At 35.0% G+C, this 17,845-nt stretch overlaps 2 protein-coding genes across 2 annotated transcripts in view; both read right to left on the reverse strand.

Moving 5' to 3' along the window:
• The window catches only part of LOC123875663, a 24,857-nt gene extending 17,400 nt beyond the window's left edge, over positions 1 to 7,457 (reverse strand). The window contains exon 1 of the mRNA XM_045921632.1: positions 7,375 to 7,457. Coding sequence (XP_045777588.1) covers positions 7,375 to 7,381 — 7 coding nt within the window. The 5' untranslated portion in view covers positions 7,382 to 7,457. The remainder of the gene's footprint in view (positions 1 to 7,374) is intronic.
• A 2,771-nt stretch (positions 7,458 to 10,228) lies between these two features.
• On the reverse strand, positions 10,229 to 17,561 carry LOC123875865. The gene is made up of 14 exons (XM_045921922.1): positions 17,268 to 17,561; positions 16,775 to 16,945; positions 15,674 to 16,003; positions 15,229 to 15,382; positions 14,684 to 14,844; positions 14,427 to 14,547; positions 14,033 to 14,154; positions 13,607 to 13,721; positions 13,334 to 13,516; positions 12,869 to 13,115; positions 12,507 to 12,725; positions 11,620 to 11,759; positions 11,264 to 11,494; positions 10,229 to 10,708 (listed from the first exon to the last, which is right to left on the reverse strand). The coding sequence occupies exons 1-14, from the start codon at positions 17,516 to 17,518 to the stop codon at positions 10,346 to 10,348; spliced, it is 2,808 nt and encodes a 935-aa protein (XP_045777878.1). The 5' UTR covers positions 17,519 to 17,561; the 3' UTR covers positions 10,229 to 10,345.
• Between the last annotated feature and the right edge of the window lie 284 nt (positions 17,562 to 17,845).

Below are 17,845 nucleotides of genomic sequence, written 5' to 3' on the forward strand. Positions count from 1 at the left end.
CAAAATAACAATTTGTCCATGCAAGGAGGTTATATCTATAAATTGTATAAGATTTACGTGAGAAATTGACGGAATAGAACCGGCTACCGATTAAACGTTTTGAGAAATTAGCTCAAAAACTGTCAAACTGCGATCTGGCACGCACTTTCTGAGCAAACTAACGCTAAAGATCGTGTAGTGGTCTTAAATATTAATGGTGCGAATAGTAAACAAGGTGATCTGTTATATTTTTTTTTTCTTTAAATCTGGCTTTACTCTGATTAGCCAATGTCAAGTTTGTGATATTTTCAAGTTATTGAATTTATACAAGTATGGACTCCGTCTGCGCCGGCGCCCGCCGACATACGCGCGGCGCCCCTTTAGAGCGCTTCCCAGTCAATTCCACCACCAAAAAACACCAACTAACACAAAAACCAGCCACTCTTAACAAAAAAAAAACACTCCAAACAAGCACAGTACGCGCGCCAGCAAACGCCATCACAGACGAAGTCCGATCTGTTATATACTTATTTATATAGTCTGATTTATCACTAGATGATGTCCATGACTTCGTCCGCGTGTATTTAGATTTTTTAAATCCCGTAGAAACTTTTTGAATTTCTGGGATAAAAATCTCAGGCTCCAGGATGCTAGCTGTCTCTGTATCAAATTTTATCGGTTGAACATTAACAGACAGACAGAGAGGCCATTTGCATTTATAACCTTAGAACGCATTTTGCACTTTTAACTAAGGGCTAGCGCATACAGGCGGAGTGGAGTAGAACCAGGTTTTAAGACAACAACTAAAATTCAGCTTTATCATATTGTGAAAAATCATAATCTTGTTGTTTTCATTATGTTAATAGTGCACAAGTGTAAATTAAAAATTTATAACGCCCCCGACAAGTGAAGGTTACAGTAATAACTAGAAAAGAGCTGATAACTTTCAAACGGCTGAACCGATTTTCTTGGATCAAGCCACCTTTCAAACAAAAAAAACTAAATTAAAATCAGTTCATTAGTTTAGGAGCTACGATGCCACAGACAGATACACAGATACACACGTCAAACTTATAACACCCCTCTTTTTTGGTCGGGGGTTAAAAACAATACTTAGTATTGTAAGATACCTATATTGACAACAAAACAAGAGTAGGACACTCAAAAATTACCTTTATCCATACCCTCTACTCTACTCTGTTAAGTGTGTGTTGTGCCTAACTTTGTCGTACAAACTAACGAAGATATAACTGTATGCATTATTAGCGATATAAGTGGTTCGTTTTGTGTCCTAGATCTTTCCAAGAATGTAAAATTAGTTTTTGACTTTTTTCTAATTTAAAAAAAAAAATTACAATAGATTTTTAACTATAATGCACTGAACTCAATCTATAGTTCTAAGTAGCAGGCTACAAAAGTTTGTAATAAGAAAACATTTAATTAAGTAACGGCTAACGAGAGAAATTCTCGAGTGCAAATACTCGTAACATTGTGAACGTTGTTGCAAAGTCATACCTAACTTGATTGACAGGTGAATGTAAGCGCAAAGAGTTTTTTTGGTAATGATTAGTAGGTAATATAGACCTCAATGTATTGATGAACTTGGGTACCTACAGTAGGCAACTTACATGTCACGAAAGTTGATAAACTGGATGTTAAGTTCACAGGTCAAGTTGCGAATGGGATGCAAAGGACTTTGCATTGTTAGACCATTCTAGAGCTTGTCTTGACCGCCATATTTAATTTATTAAGACGCCACATAGCCTAGATGACAAATAGACCGCTAACACAAAGTCAATAAACATTTGTCAATTTTTCAGTTCCTAGTTTCAAAGTTACGAAGGAACAAATGAACGCGCAAACGAACATGGATCGTTAAAATAATAGAATACCCTCCAACATAAAAATGCATAACAATGCTAACGCCAAACAGGCATTCTGTTACATAACATCAATAACAAATCAATTAAAAATGACATAAACTTTTTAGAACAATTTAGCACGTTGCGCTCCAAATTTAGATATCAATAAGACCTCCATAAAGTATACGCAAGTATTACAAAACAGTACCAATTTGGGTACAGCACTTTCTTAGGAGAAAGTTAATTATGATCGCTTACCGAAAACACTGTTTCATCCGCTCTGATTAACATCGATATAATTCATACTGGGCTTAGATTTGATGTTTTGCACACACGCTGTTCGTCCACCGTAAAAGTGAAAATAGATCGTTTGCATTGCCTATATATTACGACAAAATGACAAATTACACTGCAAGAATTGTGGGCTTTTCTCAGACCGGGGCGCGTTTGGAATCCTTGTAGCCTCATAGCTTTTGTTTGCCAGTCATCATTATCTTACAAATCCAACAATTGACAATCAAAAAATGTACAATTGTACCTACCTATTTTGAATAAATGATTTGACTTTAAATAAAGATGTGTATCTAATAGAATTGTACATAGCAAATTATAAAGGTTCTCTATAATCTCTGAACTAAACGTTTTGTGATTCAAGTATTAAAATCCAATTTCTTTAAAAATATGTAGATATATAGGCTGCTCAACCCTTTATAATTAGGTAAAGTTATGAAAGGTTGCATTTCCACTGAAGCAGAGCGGAAGGCAGACGTGTTCAAGAAAACACAGATAATTTTCTAGGCAAAAAACTTTTTCTTACGATTACTTAATTCCCTCCGAGAAAATACTCCCTCTACAGTTTTCTACAGACTTCTGTCCCTGGTTATCACAATAAAAAAAAGTTGCATCGGTAAACAACTTATCAGAAAAAAATGTCTGAACACCTTTGCATCACACTATCACACTAATATTAATGGCTAAAATTTGTGTGTATGTATATGTGTGTGTATGTATGTGTGTATGTTTGTAATTCTTTCACGCAAAAACTACTAAACGGATTTGACTGAAATTTGAAATAAAGATAGATAATATCCTGGATTAGGACATAGGCTACTTTTTATCCCGGATAATAAAGAGTTCCCACGGGATTTTGAAAAACCTAAATCCACGCAGAAGAAGTCGTGGGCACCAGCTAGTAAAATATATGAAAGAAAATAATTTTCATGACGTAACCAGTTTACTAAAGTGAATTGACAAAGTGCACCAATTTGCCCCCAGTGGCTTCTGACTCCCTTTCCCATGTGATTAGAAAGCGGTGGACATGTATAATGCGGAAGGGCAATGAATCGTAGGCAATGAATGACAATGAAAAGCATAGAGGAGGAAAAACTCCATTCAAGGGTGGGTTTGCTTTTCTTTGTTGTGTTTTCCCACGAGAGGGAAAGCCCATAGTTTTTCTGAAAGGCGAATTACATGCCGTCAGAATGTGCCATTATGTAGGTAGACCTTCTAAAATACCTCTAATTTTCTAATTAAATGTGAAGTTTGATGTGAAGTTCTACATGTAGGACTTTTTTCGCGGTGTTTTAATTTCCAACTTCCAAGTCCCTATTTACGTATATTTCTCTCTATCCATTGAATTAAATTGCTTACTAGGTATTATCTACAAAAGCCTTAGTTTTTCTGAAAGGTGAATTACATGCCGTCAGATTATGCCATCACGTAGGGTAACTCTACTAAAAATAGCTCTAATTTTTAACCCCCGACCCGAAAAGAGGGGTGTTATAAGTTTGTATGTTTGACGTGTGTATCTGTGTATCTGTCTGTGGCATCGTAGCTCCTAAATTTGAATTTAGTTCGATTTGAATTTAGTTTTTTTTTTTGTTTGAAAGGTGGCTTGATCGGGAGTGTTCTTAGCCATAATCCAAGAAAATCGGTTCAGACGTTTAAAAGTTATCAGCTCTTTTCAAGTTACTGTAAACTTGACTTGTCGGGGGTGTTGTAAATTTTTAATTTACACTTGTATTATCTAATTAAATGCTCCCTGAAGCTCTACCTAGGACTTTTTTCGTTTAAATTTCTAACTTCCGAATTCCTATTAACGTATATTTCTCTCTATCCATTGAATAAAATTACTAGGTATCTACTTAAATACTTAGATATGGGCTCTTCCACACAAAAATCGTTTTCGATGAAGCTGTAACAATTAGTAGTTTAAATAACACTGGGGATCGAGTTGAAACAATATGGAGCTTTGTCTCTTTGTGCGATCATTCCTTCATCACTGAAGTGTGGTCCTGCCAAGATCCTAGTCTTGAATGGATAAGCTATTTTCATTATCTTCTGTTGGTGGCCATTTTGAAAATCGTGTGGAACTCATACAAATTGGACTCCCCCAGCTATCAGTCGCATATTTTAACGAATTTTAGACCTAACTAACTAATGATAAGAGATAACTACAGACTAAGTTTGAATTTTGTATGCATTAAATTACTTAATGATAATGTGCGAGTAAGACAATTTTAAACTTAAAATAGTATTTTGTTATAATTGATTGAAACTATAGAGATTAGAGAACATACTCTTAATTTTTTTTTGCATACAGAAGCGGAGGGTATGTCAAATGAAAATAAATTATTTACATATTTACATATTTAGTCATTACAAAGACGGCAGTTAACATAGACATTAGTCACAAGAATAGTTAGAGAAAGAGAAATTTAAAAGAAAACCGCTCGCAAACACCTCAAGTATGGACATGGTATAAACGCTATGCTTTCAATTGGACCCTGCAGTCGATATGGTAATCGGTTCCGTCTATATAAACTATATAATTTTCTATAGCACGAGAGTTCCACTCGGCTTGCGCTTACGAAATGTTTTTTCCTATTATTATAGAAACTGTACTATTAAATTATAAAGCACGCTGTATCAGATTTTATTGATTAAGTAAGTATTACTTACTGACCGTTAAAACCTCTCTTTGTGAGTGTGATAAAAGTTTGCAGACTATATGAATTTAGACTTAAGTAGTTATACCTACTTAAACAAAATCAAGATGGTCTACAAATATTAAGGCTCTTCCAAAACGATTGTGAAGTTCTGATTTGCACTCTTCCAAAGTTTTTTTTCTAATGAAGTAACTAGGTATATGTAATAAGTCTTGATATTCCGGTCAAAATGTATTTAGTTACTCGGTGTGGATTGAGAACTCTATGGAGGTTTTCTCGCGATATTTTCTAGGTTAGGAGTAAACTGTGATATTTAATTGCTTAAAAGGCATTTAACTGCGCCTGGGATCGAACAGCGAACCCTCAAATAAGAGACCGAGTCTTTACCAACTAGCTATCAACGCTTAGGTATTAACTTGATAAAGTTACAACATACAATATCCGTATAGTCTCATACAGATTGCAAAATAACCTGAGAGGGAAAAATATTTAGTACTTAGGTAGTCCATTGTTAATTGCTCATATTTTGTAATGTACTCGATTGCAGTTTAGTTCTGTATGTTTGATTCATGTAATCTCAATGCATTGCGTAGTATGTACATACCGATAGGTATAAAAAGGTTTATTTCCTACTAGCTGATGCCTACGATTTTCAAAAACCTTTCTAAGTGTAGGTATGTAGTACATCATTATATATGTATTTCAGCCCGATCCACCCAATAGTTTCAGCTGTGTGTGTTGATAGAGCAGTCAGTCGGCTTTTCCGTTCATTAACCCCCGAACCAAAAAGAGGGGTGTCATAAGTTTGACGTGTGTATCTGTGTATCTGTCTGGGGCATCGTAGCTCCTAAACTAATGAACAGATTTTAATTTAGTTTTTTTTGTTTGCAAGGTCTCTTGATCGAGAGTGGTTTAGTCCAAGAAAATCGGTTCAGCCGTTTGAAAGTTATCAGCTCTTTTCTAGTTACTGTAACCTTCACTTGTCGGGGGTGTTATAAATTTTTGATTTACACTTGTGTATTTAGAAGATTGATTGTGACCGCGTTTTGCAACTGTCCCAGTAGGTAGTAAATAGGTTGGGTACCGCTAACAACACAACTAACAAGTAAATAGAAACCGTTTTGACAGCAAAAAGTACAAGTAACTAAACAAACGAGCTCCGCTGGTCTGGTTGTCGCCGATGTACCGCTTATTAATGCGGTGGTTTCCTTTGGAACCTGTTGTTTACTCATCTCGAAGTTAGAAACTGGAGCACTAATATAAAAAAGTTCATTAAAAAAAGAAAGTTTCTGAGAAAAATATTTTATTTTTCTTTTACAGAGGAAGCAAACGAGCAGGCTAAGTGATGTCTAGTGATTATCGCCGCCTTTAAATATGTATTTAATATAATAATAGAGGAACAGCTATCGCTTTTATGCGTTTACAGCTTTTCAGAATTTGTTGATCCGCCACTTGAAAATCTATTGAAAATCTGGTTAGTCATTTTGCATTGCTATCCGTGAAAAAAGATGTTTGACACAATGTGGTAAAATATTACGCGAGAAAATGTTATGAGGTTTTACTAAGTATTAAAAATATTGAACGTTTAATCTAAGAATATAGCGACCCACCCCGGCTTCGCACGTGTAACTTATTGCAATTTTCGTAGGAATCTCTAATTTTTTTGAAAATAAAATATTACGTTACTCGGGAATAATGTAGCTTTCTACTGGTGAACGAATTTTCAAAATCAGCTCAATAGTTCCAAAGATTACCCCTACAACAAACTTTTTAAAAAATTAGCTTAGATTAAAGCTTCTAAATTGCATTAGTTATGCACGTTTTAGGTATGAACCTTACTCATAAAACTTTTTTCCTATTTGGCAAATGTACAATTGACTATTATAATAATTTTTTTAACATAGAATTGTTAATTTGTAGCGTCAGATTACATTTCTATTTGAGGCGATTAAATAGATACTTCTAATAATTATACGTGTCCTTCCAAGCTACGGATCCCTCGGCACGCAAGTCTGGCTCGCACTTGACAGGTTTTTTATAGTAAAAATCTGTACCACGCTGAACGCACTGATAACCACTAACGGTTTTTATTTTTGCATGATTTTGCCGTGAAGACGGATAAAAGATAGCACTTTTTATGAATCTAGTGATACCTAGAGACATGCGAGTATTTATTATACCTAGTACATATTTACCGATTAAGTCCAAAAAAAAATAACTTTTTGTTTAATAAAAAAAAGTAAATTTTCCTAATAAGTAGTTACCTACTTGAGATGATGCGAAAATAGTCCGGGCAAAGAACAATCCCAGCGACTATGCGGATATTTACTATCGGCTCCTTGGAAATTCATTTTCGAATAAGTAATAATAAACACCCCATACAATTGCATAATTGAACTCATTACAAGCAACCCTTGAACCGTTCAAAAAAATGTGAGCTAGTATTTTTTTTGCCGTTCTAAATTTAAATTTTATAAGATAAAAAAAATTGTTTCCACTCAAATAATCAAGGTATTTTTTTACGTAATATTTTGATACAAGCCTTTTTGAAATTGGGAAAAAATAATTTCAAATTTGGAACTCACCGTTCATTTTAATACGGCTACTCCACACGTAGGCTCACAAAGTAAGGCTGTGTACACACGTTCGCATCACTGTCACAACACTCGCGGTAGCAACGCACGTACAGTTGCAGTAGGTAACTGCGTCTGAATCACCGAACGGTGATCTGTGGTGGGTGGTGGTGGTGTTTGAATATGGAACCACGTTCAGAAACGGGTAGGGACAGTTTGCTTTGTCGTGATCACAGATTATTGAGATTACTGGCGGTGTTTGCCATTTGTTTTGGCTACTTTGCCATTAATAAGTAAATTGTTGCATTTTGCAACTGAAAAGAATACCTTTTGTAACCACTAGAAACCTAGAATTTTATATCGACATCAACAATCAATTCGATTAAGTAAACAAGTTTAAGTTTAATAAGGAATGTATTAGATGGGCGGTTCTATATGTATATAGCCCTGTATAACCCAATCAATGTGATGGTAGCTAAGGAGGTATTTTTGGAGGTCATCACCAACGACCTCCAACGATAATAAATTATAATTCAAAAGGGTTTGTACAAGCAAAATACTTTTTGCTTTCTTCTAGTAGATACTTATCTGTTTTTTGTTAAACATAGCCTAAGTGTGTAAAGAAACAGGTATTTTAAATTTTTGATATTTTCCAATAGATGTTCAGGGCTTACATGAAAACGAGTTGAGAAAACAGCCATTCAGAGGTAATTTTTTTTCGTAAATGGTAATTTTATTTTGGAAAGCCGTGAAAGGAACGTCATACAACGTATTCATAGTTTTATTAAATCCCATGTCCCCAGGACAAATAGCAAATAAATTATTATTAAGTATCTATTTCACTTTCTTCCGAGCTCATTTCGATTCAATGCAAGCCCCTTCTGCATATGAACGCGCGATACTATAATTTCTCTCGTCCTTTGGAATGTAAAATGTATGGAAAGTAGTTCCGGAATATTTTTTTGGGTAATCGATGAAATAGAAAGTTAATTAATACATAATATAAGTACCATGTTATTATATTTTTCAGATTTTGGTGCACCTATGCTTGTATCTTTCAGACGTTTTATAAGGTTTTCGAACTATGAGCCCTGTTTCTAGCTTGGTAAACCGGTTATTCTGGTTCTTCTATGGATCCCCGCATTTCTGATTTGATGATCACGAAGATGAATTCCAAGCATAGATCTCTCCATCGCCTGCAAAGTGACTCTGAGCTTTCTTATGAGGCCCATAGCTTAGTTAACAACCATATTTCGAATCCATAAAATAATATCATCACTGGCAACACGCACTATTCAAAAATATTTTTATTCAATTAGACTTTTACAAGTACTTTTAAATCGTCAAGAGCATAGCTACCACTGGGTTGAAATGCCTTTTCTACCAAGAAGAACCAGCAAGAAACACGGCGGTTGCTCTTTTCAAAGATTTAATATACAATATTATGCCATGTATAATTGTAATTTATTTGACCTGCAGCTCTCTCCAACATGCGCGCAATCTGCGCGCATGTTGGAGAGAGCTGCAGGTCAAATCCACGCTCTTTTATCATGTACATAATCTTCGATTCGAATTCGAAGACTTTGTTCTTCAAGCACTGATGAATTTTGGACGAGAAGACATCTCGAAGCTTCTCGAACACAGTCCAGCCGAGATTCAATATAGTTCGAAAAACAGAAGTTAGGGTTCCAAGGTGCTCCAATGGTGACCTCGCATTGGTAAGAGCCTTGGAAGACCCTCCCCGCTAGGTGCAAGACCATGGCGTGTGGAAGTCCCTAAAAGAGTTACTGTGGACGTCTATCGGTTGATAATTATAATTATGATGATGATAAGGTTTCCAGACTTCATCGTAACTAGGTATAGGTACGTACCAGATAAGGAATCGTATTACATATAGAGGTATTTGCCTACCTACTTCCCACTCAAAAGATTTAAACACATTTTAAATGATATCCTACTTAAGTATTTCGCAAAATTTTTCCTACCTATCAATGTATTTCAAAAGAAATAAAATTCGTAACAAAAATGTTATATGCAGATACGTAATAAGGCGTTGTTGGTATTCGTAACACGAGGAAATCGAGAATGCATTTTCATACATTACCACAGTTATCCAATTAGTTCGGGAATTAGTTTGCTTCCGTTGTTAGTTTTTACTTCCGATTTTACTATTTGGAAAGCAATAAATATATAAATAATTATTAACAATAGGTTATTGTGGCACTCAATATCATCATCATCAACCGATAGACGGCCACCAGTCAAAGGTCGTATGTCGTTTAGCACCTTAGTGATCATAATTCGCGTGGCGCGGTTATGCGCATGCATTAGGTGTGTGTAGCGTGTTTATAGAAAAAGGTAACAAGTGCAACAGGTTTTTTGTTTAGCTGCAAGTTTCGTGGAATTGCTACTCGAATTCTGAGGCCGACCGTACATAGGTCTCTTGTAGAGACTGCCTTGATAATTTCTAATGTCACTCGAATTTCCGTCGAGTTTCTCGTTGGTTCTCGGTAGGAAAGGCATTCCGAATCAGTGACACTTGTAAAAGTTCAACTCCACTCTGTTTCAGTGGTAACGGACCCTTATTAAGTACGATCAGAGCTCAAGTAAATTCTTATTTAGGAAGATTATCTGCACTACTAAGTATCTTATATTCTAATGGGCATAATTCAAAATAAATAAAAAAGAACATTTCGTATTACTTTATATTTTATTGAGTAATGAAATCTTTTACTTCTTATTTTAATCTTTATTTTACTGAAGTACATGTAGGTACATAAAAATCATGGTATTTTTTCACGTGTTTCTTGCTCGACGTTATAATTTTAAAATGCATCACATTTTGTGCTTGGTCTTTTATTTTTACGTCAAATCAAAATCAATCAAATAGTTTTAATCAAAATCATCTAATTCGAAATCTGCAAGCCAATTGAATCGAATGCACAGTCATGACTCATGAGTCAGTATTTTTTTTTAAATTTACTTAGAGCTCCATAATATTATTTATAATACCGAGCACATTTTTGTTCGATTCTTTTGTTTCATCTGCATTCAAATTACTTTTCAACATGTTCAAAGTTTTTCCTATAAGGCTGTGTTTCGAAATATAATAATTTGTGCCTTCTTTACCCTTCCTGATCGTCACTTTCAGTAAATTCAGCCAATTCTGTGCAAACATCAGGAACTCTGTTGTTACGTCTTGCGTCAGTTGGAAACGGATTAAGGTGTGTGTCCATGGTTGAGAAGTTAGTGTTGCGACCAAATTCGCGTCATTTTTGTTTACGACCGCATGTTTGAAAATTGAGTTTAATGTTTTCCAACCAATTGACGATTGGTTTTTGGAGTCCTGAAAAACAAGTTACACGAATGTTTGAAAATATTGCCTCATCCACGACGGTTTATTTCAGCTGCTTTCATTCCAAAGCGCTTAAAAAAAAATTTAACAATACAGTTCCTTCTATTATACTTATTACTAGACTGTTTATTAAATCTGCCATACCCCGCTAGCCCGCTTCCATCTTAGACTGCATCATCATTCATCACTTACCACCAGGTGAGATTGTAGTCAGGGGCTAACTTGTATCTAAATTTAAAAAAAAAACTGAAATGAGGAGAACCGGAGTAACCGACATAGCTAAACGGGCTGCGAAGCTGTGAAGTGGCAGGGGACATAGTTCGAAAAACCGATAGACGTCCCAAAGTACTACCTCGCACTGGAAACATCCTCACTAGGTGTACAGACGACATCAAATGAGTTGCAGGGAGACCCTTGATTCAACGGTGCAAGACCATGACGTGAACTGTGGAAGGCCCTACAGGAGAGCTCTGGTCCAGCAGCGGCCGTCTATCGTTGACGGTGATGATGATGGTGATTAGATTAAGCCATTGAAACCATTCTTACCCGACAACACAGCATCAACTGTATTCTAAACATAAGCGCCCTCAACGCTTTACATTGCTGCATTTGTGAAGGATAGTCCTCCAGCTCGTAAGAGAGGACAATTGGTGTATTTGGCCCAGAGCCAAAGATTACGCGAACGAGTTCCAATAAAGAACCTCCTCGTTCATTTTCACTGTCTTGTCTAAGAGATTTTATTATTACATCGGCTTGTAGTTCGTGAACTGATTTCGGCTGAAAATTCGTAAAAAGCTATAGAAACTGGATAAGATTGAAGAATTAGAAATTTCAACTTAATAATTTAATAATTTAAAAAACTAGCGTACTAAAAGAGAAATAATACACACAGAAATTTTTACCTTGTAGTTGTTCTTGGTGAAATTGAAAGTAATCCAGGTAAGAAGCTGTAACGAAGTACAGGCGACTTTGTCATCTAAGCTGTTGATAGCTTTTAGAACACAGGGCAGGAAACCAGCGCGATTTATGTACGTGAGCAAAACTAAAAACATCATGAAGATTACAGAACATTTAATTATCCTAGCGGCTAGCTGTATCAAAAAGAATGGAAACAAAATTGGAAGGCATGACATGTGGCCTAGTTGTAATAACGCATAATATTATCATCGATTGCGATTGTTAAACAAAATTAAACAAAAAAAAGATCCGAACGAATTGAAAACCTCCTCCTTTTTTTAAAGTCGGTTAAAAAAGTCATTAAGTAGAAATAATACTTTGAAATATAGGACTTTGGAAGTCCGAATTCGATCTTTTCGTTTTCTCATGTCTCGGAGAGGACATCCTGCTAATTATCCCTAACATCTTCAACAAGAACAAGCAAGTGAAGAATCGTAATCTCGTTCTCTAAGTCGAGTTGTATGCGGAAGGATCTAGAAACCCACCGTATTATTATCCCAGGGAAACTTCTACCATTGTGTGAGTCAGGTCATGAACGTCAGCAATGAAGATTATGACGCAGGAAAAGAAAGAGAGTGAGAGAGACAAAAAATAAAATCATCTTCTTTCCTTTTAAAAATGTAATAGCTAAAGAATGCACAACATGAGGATATTATCCATAAACATTTTAATCCGAATGAGCTTTGAGATGAGTTTGCGCATTGTGATTTCATTTATTTATTTTTTAAATAATTTGCGTTTATGTACAATATAGATGCTTAATCGTGAAACTCTGTCAGGGCATTCCTAATATTCCATTAAGTAGTAGCCATTAAATCATTATCAAACATACCTTTATCATCACTGTGTTTCCTGGACATATCCAAAAGTAGCAAACATAACTTCAAGCATACAAATTCGAAGTGATATTTGAAGTCCACATCTTTTGAGACTACTTTATTTTTTGAATATAGTGTTGCGATAAATACAGCTACTTTAAAATACTCTGACTGGTCCATATTGGAAGGTAGTTCTGTTATTGCTAAGTCTAAGAGATAGCAAATATTTGTTTCTGCCAAGAAATGTAAGTGTGATTTTAAATTCAACGAATTAACAATTACTAATGTATTAGTTATTTTCTGATCAAACAATCATAAATTAAATTCAGTAGCTTGGTAAAATCTTTATTCTAACATATAAAAAAAATACTGTTACCTATTTCATCACAATTAATCAATGCGTTAGACAATACTTCAGGTAGCAAAGACCATATTAACGTTGAGAATTCTTTCTTAGCAATTTCATCTCCTCTTTCAATACAAATGTGAATAGCTTCCATACAATTTGTTAAGACTGTATCGTCTTTACTTTTTGTTAAAACATTTAGAAGTAACTCCCACACTGTTGATTCTTGTATTAAATCGACTGGTAATGTATTTTCAATTTTAAACCATTGTGACATCTGTTTTAATAGATAGTTTAATTGTATAAACTGGCTCAAACTGAACTACTTTCATTTACTTCTAATTTTTTCAGATATGAATGTTTAGAAATAAATATTTAAAAATATAAACATAATGATTAAAGCGTTATGAATGTTTCATAGCATATGAGAAAAAGATCCCTGAGGCCCAAAATTACTTTGTGTTAAAGTTAAAAAAAAAAAAACAAATGACTTACAACATGTAATCTAACAAAATTAGAGATCCTTGAAGATGTGAAAGCCCAAAACAATATGGCAGGATTGTGTGTATAATAGATATCGGGCTCTGGAAGCAACATCGCCACAAGGCGGTCTGTTGCCTTCTCTAAATAAATTCTTTGATCTAAGGAATCCAATGAACCATTTGATACTGTTGACATCTAGATTGGAAATTCATATGATATTAATTACGATTTAATTCGAAAACTAAATAATATATTATGTAATAGTAAAAAAGTTAAATCTATTACTGCAAAAACAAGCCACAAAGCTTTTATTATGTATCCTGGAGGTTTCACAAATTCGGGGAGTCTCAAAATGTGCTCAATTAAATGCGGTAGTAAAGATGCTGTTGCTTCTTCAGGACTGCAAAATAACAGACGATAAATAAAATTAAAAAAAAAAACAGTTGAAACGTAAGTAAATTCTTAATATAGGCAATAAATAATGTAGACTAATTAATAAAAGTTACTGTAATTGATTTTGCAAAGAGATTTTATATAAGAACCTTAAAAGTGTTTAAATTAAACAAAGATTTAATTGTATTCAGCACAGGCGTGAACTTTTAGTATTTTGTTTTTGCTATAATAAACTAGTAATGGCAAAACAAATATTTTTTTAAGCAATTATGTCGTAAAAAGTGTTTGTTAAAGTAAAAAGTTTTCAAGAAAATATACTTCTCTGAAGACTGGCAGTAGAAATAGATATAAATCAACAAGCCATAGGGTTCGTTCTTCTGTAGTTGCAAAACTAGGTTTTGTGGCTTTTCAATCCCATTTTGCAGCTCGACTAATCCTGTCTACAAAATAAGTAACAAGAAAATCTTTAATACTCCTCTATTATTTATTTATTACTGCGCTAAGCTTTATTTTTTATACATTTAAGCATATTTTTAAAGTCTTTAGTTCCATTGTTTTAAATGATTTGTAAGTTGTATAATATTACGTTACACATTAATATAAATCAAAAAGAGATTTGGATCAAGAACACTGCCTTGAGGAACTCCATAGTTTAATAACATTTAAAAGTTAAAACTGCCAGTATCGTACATGTACTTAGTAGGTATCTTACGTGTATATCCTTGCAAATGGCGATATTATCATTGTCTTTAACAGTTAGATATTTCGCAGCTAATATTTTTAACATCTCTCCTAATATCAGAGTGCTTATTTTACGAACCATCGCATCGTTCCTGAAATAATTTTAGATTTTTAGAGACTAGCCACTTATTATTTACTTTGAAACTTACTTAAGCTCGAATACAATCAGTTTTTAATGTACTTTGCTTATTTATTTAACTAACAATGCAATCATGTGAAATATTTTACCTTGTTATTTGAGTCTTTGGTAAAATTATTAGATATCCCTTGGAAAACAAAACATCACAAAACGCAGGTAGAACATCAGCATTCACTTTTTCATGCAAGAAATTCATAAGAAGTTTTAGAAAAGAACCGTATTCCTCTATACCTATCATATCTAGATTATCCTAAAATTTAAAACACATTTTTTTAAATATCACGTTAAATTTTAAAAATAAATAGATGTATCTTTTCTTTTGTTCCTACCAAGAACCAAAAAGGTTTTAATTTTTTAGGTTTATCTAATTATTGTACAAATCATGTCAGCGTGGAATGGTGCCAAGAATATTGGCTGCGTTTCCGCGCTAGAGACAGCCAGGCTGATCCTTTACGCTAAAAATTAGCCAGCACTCCTGTCATCAGATGAGGTAATTAACCGCGGTGAAATGTCTCGTAATTTTTACCTATTAGATTCCATTACACTAGGGTCTCCACGGCAAACGAAAAAAAAACATAGGTAACTCTCGATAAATAAAAGAGGTACCTATTAAGTAGTGGTTGAAATATTTTACCTTAACAAAAACCACTAGCTGGTTCATCGCATTTAGGATCGTATGTCTCAGTTTTGAAGAGCATTGTCTAAGCGCACTTTTCTCCTGTTCATCTTTTAATATTTTATGTATGAAGTCTACTGGTTCTCTGCTTTTCTCAAGTACACCGATGAGCCTGTAAATAGGAAACGTCAAACGACTATATATGCTTAAGAATTACCTAGCTTCAAAAATGGTTTTGTGTGACAAAGCCGTTTTTTCTTGAAAGGTGGACTTTCGACTTGAAATCTTTTAAACAGTTGGGACTTTACGAATGCTTCCCCGGGATGTAAGCTAACTCTGTACCGCATTCCATCAAAATCGGTTTAACTGTTGGGCCGTGAAAAGCTAGCAGACAAACAGATAGACAGACAGACATACAGACACACTTTCGCATTTATTATTAAGTAAGTTTGAATTAAATTACCTCAGCATATCAATTCCAAGTTCACACGTGACTATCAGCATCGTACCCACTTCCCCACCAACTCCTACCAGCACTATATGATTGAGCCCCCCTATGAGAATTTCAAGCCATTTTTCTAAAACTTCCACAAGCAGATTAGCTACACAGCCCTTGAGATCTAGCTCATCTGGCTGGTATGATATCAACATCTGCAGCACTAAAGCGCTTGAAATTATTGAGTTGGTTTTGCCTCGAATTCTATCGGCTAATGTGGTAAAGCAAGCTAAGAGCTGTTCTGTGCAGTAAGGTGTCTGGTGCGATAGGGGTGGTGTGGTTTTATTAGATTTCACTCTGGGGACAATACGAAATATACATCTTTAAATTCCAGGTTTTAAAATTCCAATGATACTTAGATAATATACAAAATTCCAGGTTTTAAAATTATATACTCGTATACCTACTTGTATACAAGTTATAGTGATAGGGTGATAGATAGTCGTACTTAATCAACCAATTTATATCACTTGCTTCAACAGTGAAGAAAAAATCATGAAGGCAGGTACCTTCATGATTTTTTCTTCACCGTGCCTGAGGCTGAGATTTATAGAGCGCACTTTGAACTTGCTCAGACTAAAGATACCGTTAAAACGAGACAGCGTTATACCGCAGGTATAAATCTGTCTCGTTTTAACTGAAACTTTAGTTTAAGCAAAGTCAAAGTGCGCTCTATAAATTTCACCCTGAGAGTTCTTCTCAAACGTGGTCGTTTTCCAATTTGTACTTGACACCGGTCAACCGTAGTGGACTATAGATTCTCATTCTGAGAGGAAACTTGTGCTCGGTAGTGAAATGAAGACTTTTATATTCGATCTCGGGCTCGGGCTAGAGGCACGTACCTCTAACTTAACAATGAAGGAAAACATCGTGAGGAAACCTGTATGTCTCTAACCATCTTTAAAAATGCTATGGACAGTAATTCTCCATAGTGTTTTCAAAGATATTACGTTAAATCTGCCAGTCCACACTTGGCCAGCGTGGTAGATAACGACTAAGCCCTTCTCATTCTGAAGAAGACCCGTCTGAGTAGTGGACCGGCGACGGGTTGAGATGACGGTGACTTACCCTTCCAAGAGTTCGCAGATAAAGTGCAAGCACACATCGACAGCAGTAAAAGCGTCGGTGGCAGTGTAATGAGCTAGGGCCCGTGTCACCGCGGCCATGCAGTCAGCCGCATGCACGTCCGAAAAGAAGCTAACTTCATGCCAGAGCAGGCGGATGCACTGGAGAACCGACCTGAAGATAATATTATGCACTTTAAGCAAGCCACGAAAGTGAGATGATGTAGTAGTGCCAGCCTAAGGAAACTTTAGGCATCCTAGATACTAGATCGCGTCGGCACAGTTGCTATTCAATGAAGCATCCGCACAGACGTTTAAAATAATAAATGTGTTATTTTCTTCACAAAATGATGAAATTTTGATACTGTAATATATAATCCTGATCTATATGTATGACTGATGCCGCTGGTGTGGTGTGGTGGGTGTACCTCATTTGAAACGGTTAGAAGTAACTACAAGTACTTAGTTTTCAAGTTTACATAGTAATGCATACCTACCGAAAGAGCGAAAAATCCAAGTTAGAAGTTGCTTCACACAGAAATATAGTTATTTCATTGTTCAATAAATATTGAACTGTGCTAATCCTTTCGTTTGAATTGTAGTTGTACGCGCTTAATACTTCGATAATGTAATCGCAAGCTTTGCTTTGAGTTGCCGTGTCACGCGATACTAACAATTCTTTTATGTCACATAAAATGTTGTTACTTCTGGGATTATACGTTCGATTTAAGTTAACTAGACTGTACATTTTTAGAAATTTTAATCTCTATAATTATTCTAAAAGTCAAACTGTGGTTGAATTATTGAATATCCCAAAGACATCCCGCCATTTTGAACTGCCGGTAGAATTTTCAAAAATCCCGCCAATAATTTTAAGCGCCCACAGATACAAAACATACATTTGGAGATAGCATGATTATAATGCTTAAGCATATAATCATGCTATCTCCAAATGTATGTATGCTCAGATTATATGCTTAAGCATATAACTAATCATGCTATCTCCAAACTTTTTGTGTGTAAAGCCAGAAAAAAAAACCTTTTTGTTCTTATGGTTCCTATAGTTAGTCCAGTA

This window comes from Maniola jurtina, chromosome 20, assembly GCF_905333055.1.
Source record: "Maniola jurtina chromosome 20, ilManJurt1.1, whole genome shotgun sequence".
Lineage (NCBI taxonomy): Eukaryota > Metazoa > Arthropoda > Insecta > Lepidoptera > Nymphalidae > Maniola > Maniola jurtina.